The 20,864-nt window shown below is 41.5% G+C and overlaps 1 protein-coding gene across 1 annotated transcript in view; it reads right to left on the bottom strand.

Annotated features, from left to right (window-relative positions):
- Window positions 1–20,864, bottom strand: part of cep89 (centrosomal protein 89) — a 62,948-nt gene that overhangs the window by 25,974 nt on the left and 16,110 nt on the right. Inside the window, exons 10-15 of the mRNA XM_061670028.1 lie at window positions 17,130–17,213; window positions 16,945–17,051; window positions 13,293–13,408; window positions 8,516–8,696; window positions 6,108–6,263; window positions 1,925–2,066 (exon numbers count right to left, since the gene is read on the bottom strand). Of these exons, the coding sequence (XP_061526012.1) occupies window positions 1,925–2,066; window positions 6,108–6,263; window positions 8,516–8,696; window positions 13,293–13,408; window positions 16,945–17,051; window positions 17,130–17,213 (786 nt within the window). The remainder of the gene's footprint in view (window positions 1–1,924; window positions 2,067–6,107; window positions 6,264–8,515; window positions 8,697–13,292; window positions 13,409–16,944; window positions 17,052–17,129; window positions 17,214–20,864) is intronic.

Genomic DNA, 20,864 nt, shown 5'->3' with positions numbered 1-20,864 from the left:
CACAGACAAATCACCTTTAGAGACATTCCATAATCTACCGTAATTTCTCGTGTATAATGGCACCCATGTAGAATACGCACCCCCAAAGTTGACCTCAAAATTCTGGAAAACCCTTCATGATTTTGTGTCTAAACATATGATCAAAACATTAAGTATTATCTGTAGGTTGTTATTTTAAAAATAAAAAATATTATGAAGTTAAGCACTTTATTTGAACACATAATACTTTATTTTTATTTACTCTGTTTTATTTTGAAATTCACAGCTCTACTTTTATTTAGTACATGAGAAAACACACAGTTGTGTTCATGTTTGATTACCCAGGCAGAATTTGTGTGTACAATTCTTTAAATTAAACATGAAGGACCAGGTGAAACACATTTAATTTTATTTTTAATGGGATTCAAATTAAACATTATCATTAAACAAAACATAACCATAGAGAAATTAATGATGGTGGTTGTTCAGTCTTCAATCGTATTTAGAAAAGAAAAAACAATATTTCACAAATTCTGCCTGGGTATGTAAACTTATGAGCACAATTGTACATTTATGCAGTCATATGTACCCCTGTCATATTGGAATGAAAGTGTAGGCTACACATTTTTCATAACCACTCGGTGGCGGTGGCATACTAGAATGAAAGTGTACAACCTTTTCATAACCTCTAGGGGGTGGTGGCATATTGGAATGAAAGTGTACAGCTTTTTCATAACCTCTCGATGGCAGTATACATTTATAAAGTGTGAAGGTCTTTCCTTTCCCCATTTACCTATGTATAGGGGAAAATGTGTATACACTATTAACTTTTGACAAGTCATCAATGTCTCATTTGCATGAGTCATTGATGACACTAGGAAGTGACAAGTGGGTGTTGAGTAGGCTGCAATTCTTCATCCTGTATATTTTGAACGAAGAATGGCAGTTTTTAATCATGATACCAAGGTACTCTTTTGAAATGGGGGGAAATTTCACAATGTCTCCTTAAAGTAACTTTTCACCTCTTAAGTGACATGCAAGTGTAAAAATAAGTTCCCCACAGTTAATTTTAAGCAGTAAAAACAATAAAATAGTTTAGTTTAACTTTGATATCAATTCTTCTTTCCTTTCTTTCCTTTCCCCATTTACCTATGTATAGGGAAAAATGTGTATACACTATTAACTTTTGACAAGTCATCAATGTCTCATTTGCATGAGTCATTGATGACACCAGAAAGTGACAAGTGGGTGTTGAGTAGGCTGTAATTCTTCATCGTGTATATTTTGAACGAAGAATGGCAGTTTGTAATCACGATACCAAGGTACTCTTTTGAAATGGGGGGAAATTTCGCAATGTCTCCTTAAAGTAACTTTTCACCGCTTAACTGACATGCAAGTGTAAAAATAAGTTCCCCACAGTTAATTTTAAGCAGTAAAAACAATACAATAGTTTAGTTTAACTTTGATATCAATTGACGATGCTATTTTCCTTCTTTTTCAGAACTTAAGAGCCTGTATTGATGCTGCCACTATTGCTAAAAAAAAGTAAAGAAAAAAGCTGAACATAGGCTGAATGAACTGAGCTCCTGCATGATATGCTTAGTTATTGTGTAACGAAAGGCAAAAAGGTGGTTCAAACTTTTCTTTGTCACTTTAGAGGTGTATGGTTGCTAGAGTGGGACCTTCAAACCTTAAAATGTAACTAAAAGTTAATAATGCTAACATGTAGCCGCCTGGCGTAATGACAAACAGCTGTGCTAGTCTGGCACAAGAGACCAGGCCGTCCTTTTCAACCTGGGTTTCAATGTGCTTTCTGGTGGTGCGTGTCACGAACTCATCACCCATTTTGTTCATTACTAGTGCTCAAATTTCCATTAGTTTTCTGCTCCACCGACTGACTGCATGTTTGTGTGCATCACGTGAGTCCAACATAGTCATCTCGTACCATGTGTAGAAGTTGGTCACGCTCCTGCGAGATGTGATCCGCCACGGAAACGACAGCTTCCAGGTATGTGCGCGTCTTTCCCTCCTTCAGCACGCACTCATCCTTCTGCTGCTTCAGCGCAATCAGATGCCTCTCCGTCCTCCTGGAATTGGCAGGAGTATAAAGAAACGTGTAAATACGATAAAGCAAAACCAAGCGGAGGGGCTCAACTACAGACGTGGGGAACATGTCTATTAGAAGGGCGGTCGTTATTTGAATGCCTTTGGAATAATATCATCCTGTGTGGGTGTTTTCCCTGTGCTTTCATGGGTACTCTGACTCCGTCACACATTCCAACAACATGGTTCACTTCACAAGGTTCACTGAAGACTTTAAACTGTCCATATGTGTGAATCTAAATCTGAATGCCCCCTGTCAAAGCCATGTAAACAAAAGTCTGGAAATTGATTGGTGTGACTGTGCCGCTCTGTCATTGGTTAAATCCACATCACATGATTTATGGAAGCCATACTGTTACCGTGTACCCTGCTGGTACTCTGAAAAAAACACAAACATGCATGAAATAATGCCCTAAAATAAACAGTAATTTGCCAGGTAATTTGAAAAGGATGATGTTTTGATAAGGTTTGTTAATTGCTGTTTAGGATTGAGACAAAAGGAACAAAAGACATATTCTTCTCTTAACCCTGACAGAGCAGGACAGAGAGTGCTTCGAAAGTGCACATCGACAGATTTTATTTATTATTATTCGACAGGGCCGTCACTAGGTTTCTGGAAAGGGGAGTGTAAGGGAAGGTCTGGGAGGGGGGTAGTCAGAATTCTGTGATATAAATGAGTACCTTTATAGGGGAGGGCTCCCATCCTTACGAAGTGCTTCGAGCGGCTCGTCATGCACCACATCAAGTCTTCCCTCCCCCCTTCCTTGGACCCCTTCCAGTTTGCATATCGGTCCAACCGGTCAACCGATGATGCCATCTCCACCGCCCTCCACTCTGCCCTGACACACCTGGACTCTAAGGACTCATATGTCAGACTGCTGTTCATAGACTTCAACTCAGCATTCAATACCCTCAACAACTGATCTACAAATTGGACCAGCTGAGGCTTAACAGTTCGATGTGCAACTTGCTGCTGGACTTTCTGACAGGGAGACCGCAGGCAGTACGGGTCGGCAGCAACACATCCAGCACCATCATTCTGAACACGGCGGCCCCTCAAGGCTGTTTGTTGAGTCCCCTCCTCTTCACCCTGCTGACCTATGACTGCACACCGACATACAGGTCCAACTGATTCATCAAGTTTGCAGACGACAACTGCGGTGGGTCTCATCAGCAACGGGGACGAGACAGACTACAGGAGTGAGGTGAGCCGCCTAGCCGGCTGGTGCACGGACAACAATCTCTCCCTAAATGTGAAAAAAAACTAGGCTCTACACGATCAGGATTTTTGGGGCCAATCACCGATCAGCGAGTTTAAAAAACCATAACCGATCACCAATCCGATTACATGATGGAGGAATGTGTCTATTTAAATGACCTGTTCATTTATTGTATATACTTGTGTACTTAATTGCACAAAAAAAATATATTTACAATAAATAATGTATCTTTGTTCATCGTTTTATGCCAGTGAGGCACAGTGACAGATAGAACAAATGAATGGTCTTCTATTAGATGGCAGGAAATACATACAGTAATTAATTTATCCACTTTTTGCGACATTTTTGTTTGTTGGTGTGCCGTGAGATTTTTCAATTGTAAAATATGTTCCTTGGCTCCATAAAGGTTGGAAGTCACTGCTCTAGTCAGATCGTGTATTCTAATCAGTCAGGTCAAACCAACATTACAGAAATAATGTCCACTTGACAGAACTGGAGAGAACTGAAAAGAGGAATGGCAGAGGATCCCCAAATCCAGGTGTGAAAAACTTTTTGCATAATTCCCCAAAAGATCATGGCTGTATTAGCTCAAAAGGGTGCTTCTACTAAATACTGAGCAAAGGGTCTGTATACTTAAGGCTGTGTGATATTTCAGTTTTTCTTTTTTAACAAATCTGCAAAAAATTCAACAATACATTTTTTTCTTTTAATATAGGGTGCTGTGTTTACATTAATGAGGGGGGAAAAAGAGTGACAAAGTTAAGGGGGTCGGAATACTTTCCATACCCACTGTATGAAAGTTTAACTTTTTGAATGCAATTATGGAAGTAAATAAACTTTTCCCATCATATTCTAATTTGTGGGAAAGGGTCTGTGTGTGTGTGTGTGTGTGTATGTATATGTATATGTGTATATATATATATATATATATATATATATATATATATATATATATATATATTATTTTTTTTTTTTTTAGAAGTTATCATTTATTTGATTAGCTTGCATTAGTATTATGGACAATATTTAGAAAGAAAGATGTCTCGCCTTCAAGAAGATGACTCAGCAACATCCAATGGAAGGGCGCCTTGACCAAGGACGTGATCGGATGTGGTCAGGGACGTGACAGGTGTTGGTCTGGTCCCATGTTTTGTGTTGTGTCTTAGTGCTTAGAACATTATGTCTTGTAAAACCCTCCTATTTTCAAATAAATGTAGGAGCGACGGGGGAGATTGTTTAGAGCGTGTTGAGAGGCTGTAACCTGAACAATCTCCCATGCGCCCTCCTCATGAGTAAAAAGACCAGCGTCTTCATTCCTTTTTTGTTTATTCATTATAATGTTTGGTAAGATAAATCCAACAATATATATATATATATATATATATATATATATATAGTAGTTGGATGGCTCAGTGGGTAACTGCTGGCTGAGCGATACACAAAGTCATACTTGGCTTGGACGTTGCCCAGGTCAACAAGGTCTGAGTCAGGTGTTGGGGAACTAGGACACTGTGTTGAGAAATTGGGTACTAGAACAAGAACAAGCCTTTCAGAGAGCAGGGTGGAAAACAAGGTACTGATGCATCTGCGGTACAAAGAAGCTATGTACACAAAGTCATTGTGGGGGTGAATTCACCATCACCCCCAGACATCGAGATTGGGTTCTCATCCCCACAAACAGAACAGCAGAAGTACCATACTGTGCACTGCCTGGATTGACTATAAGAAAGCCTACCTATTTGAAAGACAACCCTGGAAGCCAACTCAAAGCCAGTTGCACAGGTGAACATCAAATGTGGCATATTCCAAGGAAATGCTCTGTCCCCGCTACTGTTCTGCATAGCCGTGAACACCTTTAGTCAGATCATAACCAAGAGTGGTACTGGTTCAGAAGTGGAACAACGATCAGCCACCTACTCTACATGGATGACATACTAAGAACGAGCGTAACATTGACACCCTGATCCACCTCACAAGGACATAGGCTAGATAAGCGTGTGGGAGGACGATCAGAACCTGAGGGCAGCATAACAGGACAGCTACAATTACTTTGGAATTCCGCAGGCAAATGGCAACCATGAGTGGAAGCTCGAAGGACAGCCACAGCCAGGTACTATAAACAATAAATGATCAGATACCCCACTGCCACAATACCCTGGTCACTGGAAGAGATGCAAGCCGCTGACAACAAGACAAGAAAGCTCCTTACAATGCATGGCGAGTTCCATCCCAAATCCACCATCCAGGTATTAGGAATAGTGTACTGGCACATCTGTACTAAATATGAACAGGCGGTCCCAGAATCACGATGGAAGACACCACCCAAGGTGGTTGCCAACAACCAAGCTAAGATCCTGTGGGACTTACAGATCCTGATTGACAAACTAGTGGTGGCCAACCAGCCTGACATAGTGGTGGTGGATAAACATCAGACAAATGGATAAAAGGATACACTGATGGATGGATGATGGATAATTGATGGATGATGGCCTGATGATGGTTATTTGGATGGATAATGATAGATGGACAGATGGATGGATGATGGATGTATGACTGGATAATGAGAATAGATTGATAGATGATCCATGGATGGATGATCTACCATGGATAGATGATAGCTAGATGGAATGGCTGATCTACCATGGACAGATGATAGCTAGATCGAATGGATGGATAATGTACCATGGACAGATAATGGCTAGGTGGATGATGGATAGAGAGCTGAATGTATGTATGAGGGGTCATAGATGACGGCTCGATGGATGGCTATCCAACTGCTAAAGCTTAACTTGAGCTCATGTTTACCTATTGGCTTGTCTGCAGCTCTTCAGCTCCGCCTGTATCCTCTCCACAGCCGCCATCAGTTTGGTTTTGTCCGCTTGCAGACTTTGATTTTGATAGCGCAGGACGTGTGCCTCGTCTGCCTCATTTTTGTTCCTGCTCTGCTCCTGTTCCAGCTGCCTGAGAAGTGTGATGAGAACCAGAAAATGGAACTTACCGCCACATGAGAAAGCATCCCTATACATTGTTAAAGCAATACAATAAAGTAAATAATTATTATCGCAATCTAATTTGGATCAATTTAGTGCACTCGTACACGACTTATTAGCATTAGCTTTCCAATGCATCCGAATAGTATTCACTTTAAAACAGCAGCATTTTTTCTGTACCCTTCCCCAATCCTGTCTCGGAGATCTAAAGACAATTCCTTCAACTTCATGCTTGAGTTGTGTTCTTACAGGCACTGTCCAGTTTGTCAACTGTGCAAATCATGCCTTTTCAAATCATGCCCAGTCCACTGAATTTACCAAAGGCTAACTCCATATACAGTCCCATCAATTCCTTTGTTTTTGTTGTATACTGAAGACATTTGGGTTTCAGATCAAAAGATGAATATGAGACAGAAGTTCAGAATCCCAGATTTCATTTCATGGTATTTACATCTAGATGTGTTAAACAACTCAGGACAGGGCACCTTTTGTTTGAAAAAGGTATTGGAACATGTGCCTGATGAGTGTTTCTAGTTGCTCAGGTGTTGTCTTTTAAATTGATTGGTTAAACATTAGATACTGCTTGTTTTTGGTTTTGGGTGTTACCTGTGAAAACGGCATTTGCTTTTAAGTAAACATGAAGACCAGAGAGCTGTCTATGGGAGAAAAGCAAAGCATTTTGAAGCTGAGATAAGAGGGAAAATTGATCAGAGTACAAACATTAGCCATTGCCAATACAACAATTTGGAATGCCCTGAAAAAGAAAAACAAAGGAATTGACCTTGCCGTTCAAATGCTTTTGGAGGGGACTGTAAGCTGTAGAAACATCTAAAGGATGATCAGTGGAAACAGGATGCAGATGAGGTCAATTTGGAGTGTTATGGCAAAGGCTCTGAATACTTAAGGGCCTATCTCACTGGCAGATACTTTGCTGCAACTGCCTTGCAGCGACTCAGGAGACCAAAATATTGCTCCACTCTCACCAGGGCGATGTCTGATGACCAATCCACCTGGACGGCTCTGTGATGTCGCGGAGACGTTGGGCGACGTTTCATGGAAAGGTGGCAGAAATGTTTTGACAAAAAAAGAATGCCACTGCACCACTCGACAGTAGCACTGCCTTGATCATTTTCCCACATCCTTTCCTGCCCTCCCTTATCTTGTTCTCTTGGTTAGTTAATGCATGACCTCACTGGATGTCCCACCAACCCAATCTACAAATGACTTGTAATGTTACTTCTGTTAAATCAAGACTGTCTCACTATTGTTCTGTTGTAGTTTTCACCACTCGTTCCCCTTGTCCACTCTGTCCCCTAAAACCCTTTTATGTCTGGCTGCATTTTCAATTAACATCAGAATAATTAAAAAAATTGAAAAATAAGCAGAGGGAGTATTTCCAACTCCCCTGTTGCAAAGCAACACCACCATTCTGCAAGGCCATGCAGCTGAACAGAACAGGTTTAAAGGGGGAGAACAAAAGAAAAAGAAATTAAGATGTTCAGGTTCTCGGTCGGCGTGACTAGGTTGAATAGGATTAGAAATGAGCTCATCAGCGGGACAGCCAAGGTTTGATGTTATGGAGACAAATTGAGAGCGATCAAACTTTGATGGTTTGGACACATTCAGAGGAGAGATAGTGAGTATATTTGTAGAAGGGTAATGAGGATGGAGCTGAAACGCAAGTGAGCTAGAGGAAGACCGAAGAGACGGTTTATAGATGTAGTGTGGGAAGACATAAGGGCAGTTGGTGTTTGAGAGGAGGATGCAGGACATAGGCTTACATGGAGAAGGATGACGGGCTGTGGCAATCCCTAACGGGACAAGCTGAAAGGAAAAGAAGAAGATGTGGTGCTTGAAAGCTGATTTTGTTTAGATGATGATTTTTTTTGTTCAGAAGATGTGATTTATTTGTATCAATGTGAAAATATTGAAAAATTGGTACGGAGACACACACGCAAGTTGTTTACAGATATGAATTGTTAGGAGGGAGCAGGACAAGATAAGCTTTTGCTTCCTTCTACCCCTTTTTGAAGTCATTCATTTGTACTGTTATGTGGAATAGGTGAGATCCTTCTGTAGAGAGACCTTTGTTTATTTTTATTCTGTTTTTATGTTTTGATAGTTGGAGATAAAGAATCAATCAATCAAACTGAAATCACTTTACAGGTTATTTAAGATGATTACATCATAACCAGCTCGAGAGGAGGTAATGCAATGCTGTACCGCCTGAGCTTCCCAGCGATGCTGCAGTGCTCCTCCCAGGTGATGGCGTCCTTGAGGCGGGTTCTTTGAGCGAGGGCCTCCCTTTCGCTTTCGCGCGCCTCCCTCCTACTCTTGTCCGCTTCCTCCCGCAAACGCTGGTTTTCTGCCTCGAACAGTATTAGCTGCTTGGATGCTCGGGACACTGCACAGGGAAGAATGAAGACATGCAGGGATGGATTGATGGATGGATGCCCTCCAAAACACAATCCTCTTCAAATCCAAACACAAAACACACCTATTCCGGACTGCCTATTCACATTTCCCATATCATTTCCCATTTTATTTGTTTTATGTATAATTATTTTTATGATACTGCTTGATTACTTTTAACTATATTTGTGCAATGACCTTGAGTGGCTTGATAGGCACCTATAAATAAAATTAATGATTATTATTTGTATTATTATTAGAGATGGATGATAATAGATGATTGCTGGATCGATAATGAGGCATGGACAGATGATGGACAAATGACGGCTTGATTGATGGATAGCAGATGGACGATTGATAGGAGATGGATGGATCACCGATTGAAGATCAATGATGGACATGGATGGTGGATGATGGATTTTCATGGACAGTTAGGGATGGGTGCAGAGGTCCATATACTTTTTTTGGTACCGACCGATTTATGTCAGTACTAATAAGTACCGATTTATGTAAAATCAAATGCTACCATGTTTCGATACCCAAGCGCACCCTTGTGACTGTGCAGAAGTGGAAGAGTTGGCAATTTTCCATGGCGCATTTGAACGCAGCAGTACATGCACAAACGTAATGGCCTTACTCAGTAGCCGCCAGTTCAATCACATTCACAACAAAACAGCATGGATTGAAAGCGTTCAAAAGTATGGTGCCATGTCTCGAAATGTGACGCAGATTACGCTCATTGCAACATCTGTGGCACAAAGTACAAGGCCAGCAGGGGTAATATAAAATCTGAGGAGGCACTTTATCAAAAATAAAAGTATGCCCAAGGCTGAAGAGTGCACCATATTCGACAGCCTCTGATGTATGGATAGCCCTACAGTTCCTGCATTCGGCACAGGTAGCAGGGGTAGCTAGCTTCTGTTTGCCAATTGACGTCTGCTACGAAAGAGGAAATGCCCTTAAAGGGCAGCAGCAACCGTGAGAATGACAATACAGGTGAGGCATAAGCTTCGTCTGTTCAAGGTAAATAAGCCTCATGTTTATAATCATGTGAGCGTGCCTTATTAACTTGCATTAGGCAAAAACTTTAATGTGCAAAGCCTATGGTGAAAACAGTGAACAAGTTGACCAATGAACAAAGATAAAACTTCAAAGCTGTTTAGACTGCACAGACTGGAGTGTCTTTGACACTTCAACTGGCAGCCTGGATGAATATACGAACACTGTTATATCCTATATCAGTTTCTGTGGAAATGTGTGTGTACCAACAAAGACATTTCACATGTTCATCAAAGTGGGGACAGAGCCCTATAAAATCGCGCTATAAATCAGCTGACAAAAGAAATTAACATTGCAAAGAGAAATTATGCACAAAAACTGGAAAAACAGTTTGGGCCCAACAACTAAGTCAGTCTGGCGAGGATTAAAATCGTTAACCAATTTACCAGCAACCATCCCCCCCAAGCAGAGAACAAAAGAGGACTATCTCACGACTTGAACACCTTCTACTGCAGATTTGAAAAGGACACCTTCACACCACACATCCACCCAGCCGTACCACCGACCACCATGGCACCGCTGACGTCTGCGTTGACTATTCATGAACAGGATGTGAGACGCGTCTTCAAACAACAAAAGATCAACAAAGCAGCAGGCCCAGACCTTGTGTCCCTATCCTGCCTCAAAGTCTTCGCGGACCAGCTTGCTCCAGTCTTCACGTAGATCTTCAATAGGTCTCTGGAACTGTGTGAAGTTCCATCGTGTTTTAAATGCTCCACCATCATCCCAGTCCCCAAGAAACCTGCAATTTTGGGTCTGAATGACGACAGGCCTGTTGCCCTGACCCTGCCTCTGTGGTCATGAAGTCATTTGAACGCGTTGTGCTGGACCACCTCAAGAGCATCACAGGACCCCTGCTGGATCCCCTGCAATTTGCCGACCGAGCAAACAGGTCTGTGGATGATGCAGTCAACATGGGAATGCACTTCATCTGAGAACACCTCGACGACAAGGGGACCTACACCAAGATCCTGTTTGTGGACTTCAGCTCTGCATTCAACATCATCCCCGAACTCCTCTTCTCCCAGCTTCTCCAGCTCAGCGTCTCGCCTGCCATCTGCCAATGGATTTACAGCTTACTGATGGGCAGAACACAGCAGGTGAGGTTGAGGGGGACACCACCTTATCCACATGCACCACTGGAACTGGGGATCCTGGCGCACCAAGGATGTATCCTTTCTCCGCTGCTCTTCTCTCTCTACACGAACGACTGCACCTCAACGCACCCGGCTGTAAAACACCTGAAGTTTGCAGACAACACCACAGTCATCGGCCTCATCAGAGACTGTGACGAGTCTGCATGTCGATAGAAAGTGGAGTAGCTGGAGCTTTGGTGCGGCCGGCACAACCTGGAGCTGAACACGCTCAAGACTGTAGAGATGATCGCCGACCTCAGGAAACATCCTTCACCACAGCTGGCCCTCAGGCTGTCCAACTGCCCTGTGTCAACCATTGAGACCGTCAAGCTCCTGAGAATTACAGTCTCTCAGGACCTCAAGTGGGAGACCAACATCAACTCTATCCTAAAAAAGGCCCAGCAGAGGATGTACTTCCCTGAGGCTTCTGAGGAAGCACGGCCTGCCACAGGAGCTGTTGAGGCAGTTCTGCACAGCACTCATCGACTCATTCCTGTATTCATCCATCACTGTCTGGTTTGCTGCTGCCACAAAAAAGGACAAACTCCGACTGCAACGGACAATTAGGACTGCCCGAATAATCGTCGGTAACCCCTTGAGGACTTGCATGCTGCCAGAACTAAGACAAGAGCATGCAAAATCCTCTTGGAAGTTCCACATCCTGGTCACCACCTTTTCCAGCTCCTTCCCTCAGGTAGGCGCTATCGAACAATGCAAACTAAAACCAGCAGACATTCCAATAGCTTCTTCTATTTACTGTCAAAATGTCTGTCTATTGTCATACTAGTTACTCCATAGCAGAGGACACAGTCATCATGGAACAGACTTGGCTCTTGCTTGAGAAAGTGGACATGTTAGTGTTCTTGAAAAAGAACTGCAAAAGGAACGAAGATAAACCGTAATAGCTTTACTGTTTGCCTTTGTTTCTTGTGCAGTTCACTGCAAAGAAGTTTGCTTCGCACTTTTGTATTTGGTTTGTTTTACTCTTTATTATTTGTAACATTATTATCTAACTTTTTTTTTTTTACTCCATCCTCTTTTGCTCATTTGTTATATTTGTCAAAGTTTATATATTGAAAAATAAATGTTAAATAGAAAATGTATTACCACATAAACACCAAAAATTACTGAAAATTTATACCGTTAAGTACGGGTACTGCAGTGGTTGAAATGTAAAAGGTATCCATCCCTATGGTTGATAGATTAGTGGATTGATGGATAGATGCTCTAGCTCAGGGGTGTCAAAGTCATTGTAGTTAAGGGGCCACATAAAGCCCAATTTGATGTCAAAGGAACAGGACCACGAAAATCTGATCAAACCTGATATAATAATAAATAACAATACGTTTTTCCATTTGTTTGAATGCAAAACAAATAAAATATATTCGGAACAGCTTTCTATTTCATGAATTTAACAATTTAAAACCATAGTCCCAAACAGAACATGGATAAATCATTACCACTCCAATTATTGCTCTTTATTTTAATGATATAAACAGGGTTGGGAGGGTTCCATGTTAGATATATCTTCATATGTTTGTCCTATAAACAGGGTTGGGAGGGTTGGTTGGGAGGGTTACATGATTAAATAGATAGATAGACAGACAGACAGAAAGAAAGAGAGAAAGAAAGAAATCTGGATTTTTGGGGCCGATCACCGAATTCAGCAAGATAACCGAGCACTGCTCCGATCATAAGATGGAGCAATGTGTCAACTTAAATGACTTGTTCATTTACTGTATATACTTCTGTGCTGTATACTGAATATCTTAAAAAATATTCTCGTCAGGTCGTGTATTCCAATCAGTCAGTTCAAACTAACATTAGTAAACACCGACCTATGTTTACAAACAACCGTTAGTGCTAGCACTCGCTTGCTAGGATACATAACGTTTTGTTGCCTGCTTGCGAGCTGTATCGTATTAAAAGTACGTGAACATACCTCAAGCAATCTTTGAATGAACGTCTTCTCCCGAGCACCAGTGACCACCACCACCACACGTTTTTCCCCATTTTGTTCTTTTTTGACCAACACAATGCACGCACTACCGATTGTTGTTGTCGTGCCCGTGGTAACGAGTGTACCCGGTCACATTTGAGTTGACAAGATAAAGCCCAGTGATCATGAAAGACGGGGTCCGGTGATATCGGAATACAAGATCTTATTTGCACTAACCAACGGATAGTGTTGGTCACACCAGCACATGATGAATAAAGGATGGATAACGGATGGATCGATTATGATGTATGTATGGAATGATGACTGATGATAAATGGACGGTGGATGGATTGATGATTGGCTGGCGGATGGGTGATTGATGGGGAAATTGATGCATGGGTGGATGGATGAGGTACAGATGGTAGATGGATAATTGATGGATGGAAGTATGTACCTTCAGAAAGGCGTTTGCTGTGCTCGTCCTCGTTTTTAGCATTCAGAGCTTCCAGCTGCTCAATCAGCAGCTGATTCTCCTGCAACACCAGCAAGGCCTGCTGCTGAACTTGATGGCTGCACACACACACACAAGGGACCATGTCCATTAGTGACATATTTGAGGATTACCTCACACACACACAACTGAAATGCTCTCATACACGACTGCAATGCTCTCCTACTCACTCCTGAAGCGCTCTTGTACTCACTACTGAAACACTTTCATGCACACAACTGAAATGCTTTCTTACACACTACTGAAATGCTTTGGTACTCACTGCTGAAACAGTTCGTTATACACTATACAAATGCTACTGAAACATTTGTACTTGTACTCAATACTGAAACCCTTCCGTAAACACTACTGAAATGCTTTCGTCATTACTGAAACGTTCTCATACGCACTACTGAAACACTCATACGCTAATGAAACATTCTCATAAAAATTACGACTGAAATGCTCTCATACACACTACTAAATTGCTCTTATAGACACTACTAAAATGCTTTCATCCACGCTACTGAAAGGCAAATTTCAGTATATGAGCGTATTTCAGTATGTAGTGTGAGAACGTTTCAGCTGTGTGTGTGAGAACGTTTCACCTATGTGTGTCAATTACAGTAAAGGGGACAAACCAACTTTTTATAGTATTTGGGATGTAATATTGTCTCAATGGTGCCTCGGGAAATATGAATTAAAATCATCCACGCATTCCTGAGTTCCAGATGTTTTTCTGCCGAGAGATCTGAAATCAGGTCATTCGAATTTCTCGAGGTTATCTACGTCACTAGCGAAGATCTCCGCCTTCCCTTTCCGCTCCCAAGCCAGCGCTGTCAACATAACAAACATGTCTGCTCTCACAAGTGTGTCTTCTACACGGAGGCAACCAATCAGAGGAAAGGGGGCAGTCTGGACAAAGAGGATACAAAAGTCGGTCAATGAGAAGTAGCTGTAAGGGGGGCCTTTTCTGGACACTTGTATGACAAAACCAAGGTGTTTTTTTTAAACAAAAATGACGCTTTTATACTAGGGCCATGTTAGAGAGTCACTCTAAGGAGGTCCAAAATCTGGGACCTTTAAAAAGCGTGTTTTATTCCAACGCCTCTTCATGGATGGCAGTTCGCATCACTAATGTCTGCCCAACATTCTGCAAGTTGGTTAACCAAAGCAGCAGTGTTACTTCAGTGTACTGGCGTCCATAAACAACATCACAATCTTGTCAAATGTGACAAATATTGGACAGCATTCAACCGTTTCAACTCCAAGTGTGGACATGCTGGATAGTTTCATTGCTCTTTTCGTCCCTAAACAGACAGCGCAGCAACACACTGTCAGGAGAGCATGTACACCAAATGTACGCTTAAAACACACAAGTTAGACATACGCACGCAACCACACACACAGGTACCCGTACACCCAGATATGCACACGTCCAATAACTTATACAATTCTAATCATCTCAACATCATCCTCTCTCATATTCTCATTTCCTACTTAACATTTCAAATCTTGTTCTCAAATAATATATGTAAAGCTGTCATATCTACTTACTTTTCCCTTCAGACATGCAAACACCAAGGACATGAAAAAAAAAAAACATTCTAGGAGCATCTGAGGGGATCCCCCAGGCCCCTGCAGAGATTTTTTTTCTTAACATAAATTAAGCAATCTGGAAAACTGTACAGTACAGTAAGGCAAATACAAAATTTTCTTCAAGCAGAAAAACGTTTATTTACCCCGCTCAAGTACATGTTGATGTACAAATTTAAGATTCAAATTAAATTTGCCTAATTTCTTTGCTTATTTGTTTTTACCTCCAATTTAAACCAGGCCCATCTCCACTTTCACGTGTGGCCTGCTTCGAACTGTGCCACATGAATAGCATCCTCCTCTTTAAGCACTCTCACTCTAGAGATGAATTCACTAAAATCACTGTCCATTTCACTTCATTTTTCACTATTACCGACTTGAAAGGCTAATCCCAAATGCATCCTCCAGGAAAATATTAAGTACAGTATTTTTCCGTTTTTATTGGCCATTTCTGAATTCGAAGTTAGTTCATTCTGTGTTGTGACTTAATCCCTAACATCGCCCCGTCGTTTAATACATTTAACATTAACATCCGTAAACTAATTAGATTTCCTAATTAATACAAGATGTACTATTGGATCAACTCTTGCCGTCGATGTTACGCGTGCTTCGCGGTTCCGCTGGGACCACAACTAGGGCCACGACCTGCAGCACCTACATGCGAAAATACAAAAGACCAGTGCAACAAATACGACACCGGCTGATCTGATAAGCAAAAATGTTGCTTAAATGTAAGAGTAGCAATCGAGGATGTCTGCTCCAGAGGTGGGTAGAGTAGCCAAATATTGTCCTCAAGTAAGAGTACTATTACTTGACAATAATGTGACTCAAGTAAAAGGTAGTTCTCCCAAAAATTACTTAAGAGTTAAAAGTATGCAGTGAAATAACCACAGCATGAACATCAATAAAATAAAAATAACAAAATAAAATGAATTTGCAAATTCTGATATTGCTGTGTGTGTGTGTGTATGCACAGCCAAAACTACAACAAAACATCTGCAATTTACTTCAAGGTATTTTCTTAAGTTATAAGTGGGCTGAAATATCCACAGTTGGGAAGACAGTGCCAGACAAATACTACAAGACATGAAAGCTGTTGTTATTGTCCATCTAAATGTAAACACGACGAGTAGCGCGCCATTGCCTTCATGGTAACGACGACCTTCCCAACATGGTGGCCACGTAGGCAGGACGATCAGATGGGTTGGCTTATCTAGTGTTAATACGTATGCTCGGGAAGCCCATTGGAAGACGTTGTGTGAGGTCATGTGACTTTCTTGTGTCGTTTGATTGGTGAGATATACTTAAACATCACTAGCGCTTAGATTGGACTGGAGCAAAAAGCGCCCGTATGCGGAAGTCGTAGTCTCGTGCACGAAATAGTTAAATAAGCAATAATTGATTAATAAAAGTAGCGAGCGACATTTAGATAATTGTAACAGATTAAAAGTTACTTCTGAACAGCAGAAGTGGCGGAAGTGTTTTTTTTGGTCTCGTCAACTCCTGTGACTTATCCAAAAGCAGGTCCCAGGTGCACAGGCGGAACCTTACGCTGATGCGCTTGCATAATAGTCCGCCATGGAGTAATAATCAGAAATTACATGTGTGTGTGGATGGTGAATGTGTGGAATGGATCGAGCTGCCAGCGTTCATTGAGTACAAAACAGACAATGACAACAGCAACAGCGACCCCCCAACCCCAGGAAAAACTCATCGGATCTATACGATTCACAGAAATGGCCTATTTAGAGTTCAAAACGGCAAACTTTGCCAAAAGGCGACTGATTTGCATGTTATGTTCCTTATATACAATGATCATAACCTCTCTGTCAACCTTTCACATACTACCTCATCTTTCCTCACACTCCCTTCTCCTCTCTTCTAGTCTCATCCTCTGATCTTCTGATATACCAGTAATACCATAAGAAAAGTGTCAACTCACTGGATATTGTCTAATCTATGATAAAACAACAAGTTGTCATGAGAAAATACGATGCATGAGGTGATGTCTTGTCTTTACCAGTCCTCCTGACTAAAGTCTTCGGTCTTCTTGGCCATTTGACAGTGAAACCTCTCGTTTTCCTTCACCACCTCCTCCACATGCACCCGAAGCTTCCTCACCTCCTCCTGCAGCAACCAATCACATCCTGTTGTCATCTGTGATAAAACCAGTTGGGTTTACAGTAATATTCACACGCGCCTTACCTCAGCAGTGCGCAGGAGAGTCTCTTTGTCATTCAACATGTCCTCGTAGGCCAACATCAGAGGAGACAAATACTTCATGTCCACCTTCACCAAACAAGGATAAACGGAGCAATGTCAACAGAGTACACTCTGGACTGTTCACTAGCCAATCGCAGGGCACATATAGACAAAAAAAGCATTCACACTCACATTCACACCTAAAATGTAAATTCAGTTTAGAGCAGTGGACTTAACCTGGATTCGATCAAACCCCAGGGGTTCGGTTGGTTCAGCGGAGGTCAAGACACACACAGTGTCCATGTGTGCGTGTCTGTCCGTTTCATTTACCCTACTTGCATGATTTGTGACAACTCTTCAGAACAACAATGCTGGCAGCCTTTTAGCATCACCAAATCGAGAAAACCTTTGACATTCTCATATTGTTTATTACAACGTATCTTTACGAGCAATCGTTTACGAGGATGGTAGACATAAAATCAAAGAAAAGGAAGACTTTGTCGCGAAAATGATGAGAGCAGCACTTTCTAAGGTGAACTGAACTTATCTGTAGTATGTAAGGCAACAGCAAAGGTTACATTGATTTACAGTAAATATCCATTGAGTTAGATTTTTTTATTTTTGAGTGAAATTCATGATTTGTTGGTTTTGTTCTTTGAACAGTGATTTTGTGTGCAGCTAATTGAGCACAGTTTTTATTTTATTTTTTATTTTTTTCCCCCAATTATGAAGGGCTTGGTGAATGGAAATATTAAACTTGTGATGTTCAGTACCTCCAAGAGTTTAAGAACCAATGGTTTAGAGTTTTAAATTAACTTTAGCTGACATCTGGTGAGAGAAGCAGGGTACACCCTGAACTGATCACCATATAAGATTGGAAACTACCCACTACAAGGGATGGGTATCAAGAATCGAGAACCGGTGGGAACCGGTTCCAAAGTTAACGATACCTTGGAATCTAGCAATTCCCTTGACGATTCTACTTGTATTTGAATTAATTATGTCACTGCACATTTTACACAGCATACGCATCGCACGGATCAGCTGGAATTCACACAACTACAGTGGGTGAAATAAGTATTTAACACATCTTGAAAATTTCACCAGATGTTGGGAATCAATACATACAAAGAAATTAGAACACATAAGATCAGAAATTAAGGTGTGTGTAATAATGTGAAATGGCCGAGGGAAAAAGTATTGAACACGCCAACTGGTATTTATTTAATACTTTGACACAAAGAGTTTTTTGTGTCATGATCCATGCCCAAACCCAAGTTCCTCTTTTGGAACTTGGGTGGCGCCTTGTCTCTCCCTCTCCCCCACTGTCTCCCGAGCAATCAGCATCACCTGTGCAGCGCACCTGTCTTCAAGCAGCACTGATTACTGCCTGCATTTAAAGCCTGTCAAGTCCAACAGCCTTCGCCTGACTATTGAAGCTTATTTGTGAATCACCGGCTGACTCTCGTACTCCCAGTGTTTTTCCCGTGCCGTCCCCGTCTCGCTGACTACTCCAGCCATGCCGCCAAGCTACCCCACCTGTTTACGTTCCCGCGTCCTGCTCGCTCCTTGTCCCGATGGTCTTCCACCTCGCCTTGGCTATTACCCTGAGCTAACCTGCAATAAACCATTCTAAATCTACTCCTTCCGCCTCAGTCTGCTCTTGGGTCCAATCCAATTCACATCCAACTTCGCTTTGTGACACTTTGTTTGTAATGACAGCTTCAAGATGCCTCCTGTATGGAGAAACTTGTCGCATGAATTGCTCTGGTGTGACTTTGGCCCATTCCTCCACTCAAGCAGTCTTTCAATCTTAAAGGTTCCGTGGGCTTCTTTAATGGAGCTTGAGTTTCAGTTCTTTCCATAGATTTTCAATTGGATTTAAGTCAGGTGATTGATTGCCCCATTCTTGCAACTTTATTATTACTTTTTTAAACCAATTGAGAGTTTCCTTGGCAGTATGTTTTGGATCATTATCCTGCTGAAATGTCCACCCTCGTTTCATTTCATTTTCATCATCTTCGTAGATGGCAGCTGAATTTTGCCAAGAATATCTCGGTACATTTGCCCATTCATCCTTCCTTAAATAATGTGAAGTCTACCAGTACCATTTGCTGAAAAGCAGTCCCACACAATCATGTTCCCACCTCTGAATTTCACTGTTGGTATGGTGTGTTGAGAGTGATGCCATTTTAGCACCATTTCTCCTCCAAACGTGGTGTGCATTATGGCATCCTAACAGTTCAATTTTGTTCTCATCCGACCAGACTATGTTCTCCCCGTATTTAACTTGCTTGTCCAAATGTTGTTCAGCAAATTTTAAACGAGCTTTGACATGCTTTTTTTTTTTTTTTTTCCCCCAGCAATGGGGTCTTTCGTGGTGTGAGCGTGCATACATGCTATGGCGCCGGAGCACATTACTCACCGTTTTCCTTGTGACAACAGTACCTGCTAATTCCAGGTCTTTTTGAAGCTCTTGAACAACTCTTCTGATTATTCTTGGCACACCTCTGTCAGAACTCTTGCGAGGAGCACTTGATCAAGGCAAATTTATCGTGGTATGATTGGCTTCCCACTTACATATTATGGCAACAACCGTGCTCACTGGAATGGTCAGAAGCTTAGATAGGCGCCTGTATCCAATGCCATCGTTATGTTTTGTAACAATTAGGTTTCAATGGTCTTGAGACGGCTCTGCTCTTACCCATCATGAGATGTGTCTTGACTCACACCTTGTCAATGAGACCTTTTTGTAGGGCATCTATTAGGACTGAACCATCTGATTTTCATTTACAATGAAAAGGGGCTGGATTGCTGTTTGATTATTGATAGATTTTAGGTGTTGTCTTGGCTTTCCATGCCTTTTTGCACCTCCCTTTCGTCATGTGTTCAATACTTTCTCCCTGTGTCATTATACTTTTTTACACACAACTTAATTTCTGATCTTCTTTGTTCTTTCTTTGTATATATGGATTACTTGGGTTGTTCCCAACGACCGGTGAAATTTTCAGGTCAATAGCACCTTCTGAAGTATATTTAGTGAGAAAAATGGTGACGTGTTAAATACTTATTTCAGCCTCTGTATTGGCCTCAAGTGGTATTAATATGCTACATGACTAACTATTCTGAGTCAGGGTGCCAGATTGCCACCAACAGCAGCAGTAAATACACGACTAAAAACGACACCATGACTGGAATCGACACCACTTTAACTATCAAACCGTGTCTCTACAAAATCACATTAAAGATGCATTTTAATACCGTCAAAATGTGATACAGTAATTTTAACAATAGCAATGAATTCTGGAAAGAGCGCTTGCAAATTTCCCGCATCTTATGCTAAAATACACCTTGCCAGAAACTGCAACCAGAAGTTTCCGCTGGCCTCTAAGTGGCAGTATGGTACGATGCATGCATGGAGCTACAGGTTTCTGTCATCTTTAAAAAGAGTAGAAGAAGAATGTCACGATAGAACTTTCTCAAACGTATTTGTCAAACTTATTTTTCACAGATTATGAAGAATATATGCCTGTGAATATTGTTATACTACTTGTCTATAGATGTTACTTTGGCGTTTGCGTGTGACTATTCGTTATTTGAAGCTAAATCCCACCCGTGAATGATAACTTTAGCTAGCCCGTCAATAGGGATCTCCATTGAGAGTTAGCATTAAGCTCGAGATCTCTAAAATGATGCGTGAAGTAGGACGCTAAAGCCCCAGTAGGTATATAGCGCCGG

Source organism: Phycodurus eques, chromosome 2, assembly GCF_024500275.1.
Source record: "Phycodurus eques isolate BA_2022a chromosome 2, UOR_Pequ_1.1, whole genome shotgun sequence".
Taxonomy (NCBI): domain Eukaryota; kingdom Metazoa; phylum Chordata; class Actinopteri; order Syngnathiformes; family Syngnathidae; genus Phycodurus; species Phycodurus eques.
Note: the sequence above shows the minus strand (reverse complement) of the source record. Positions and strands in the feature narration are given on the sequence as shown.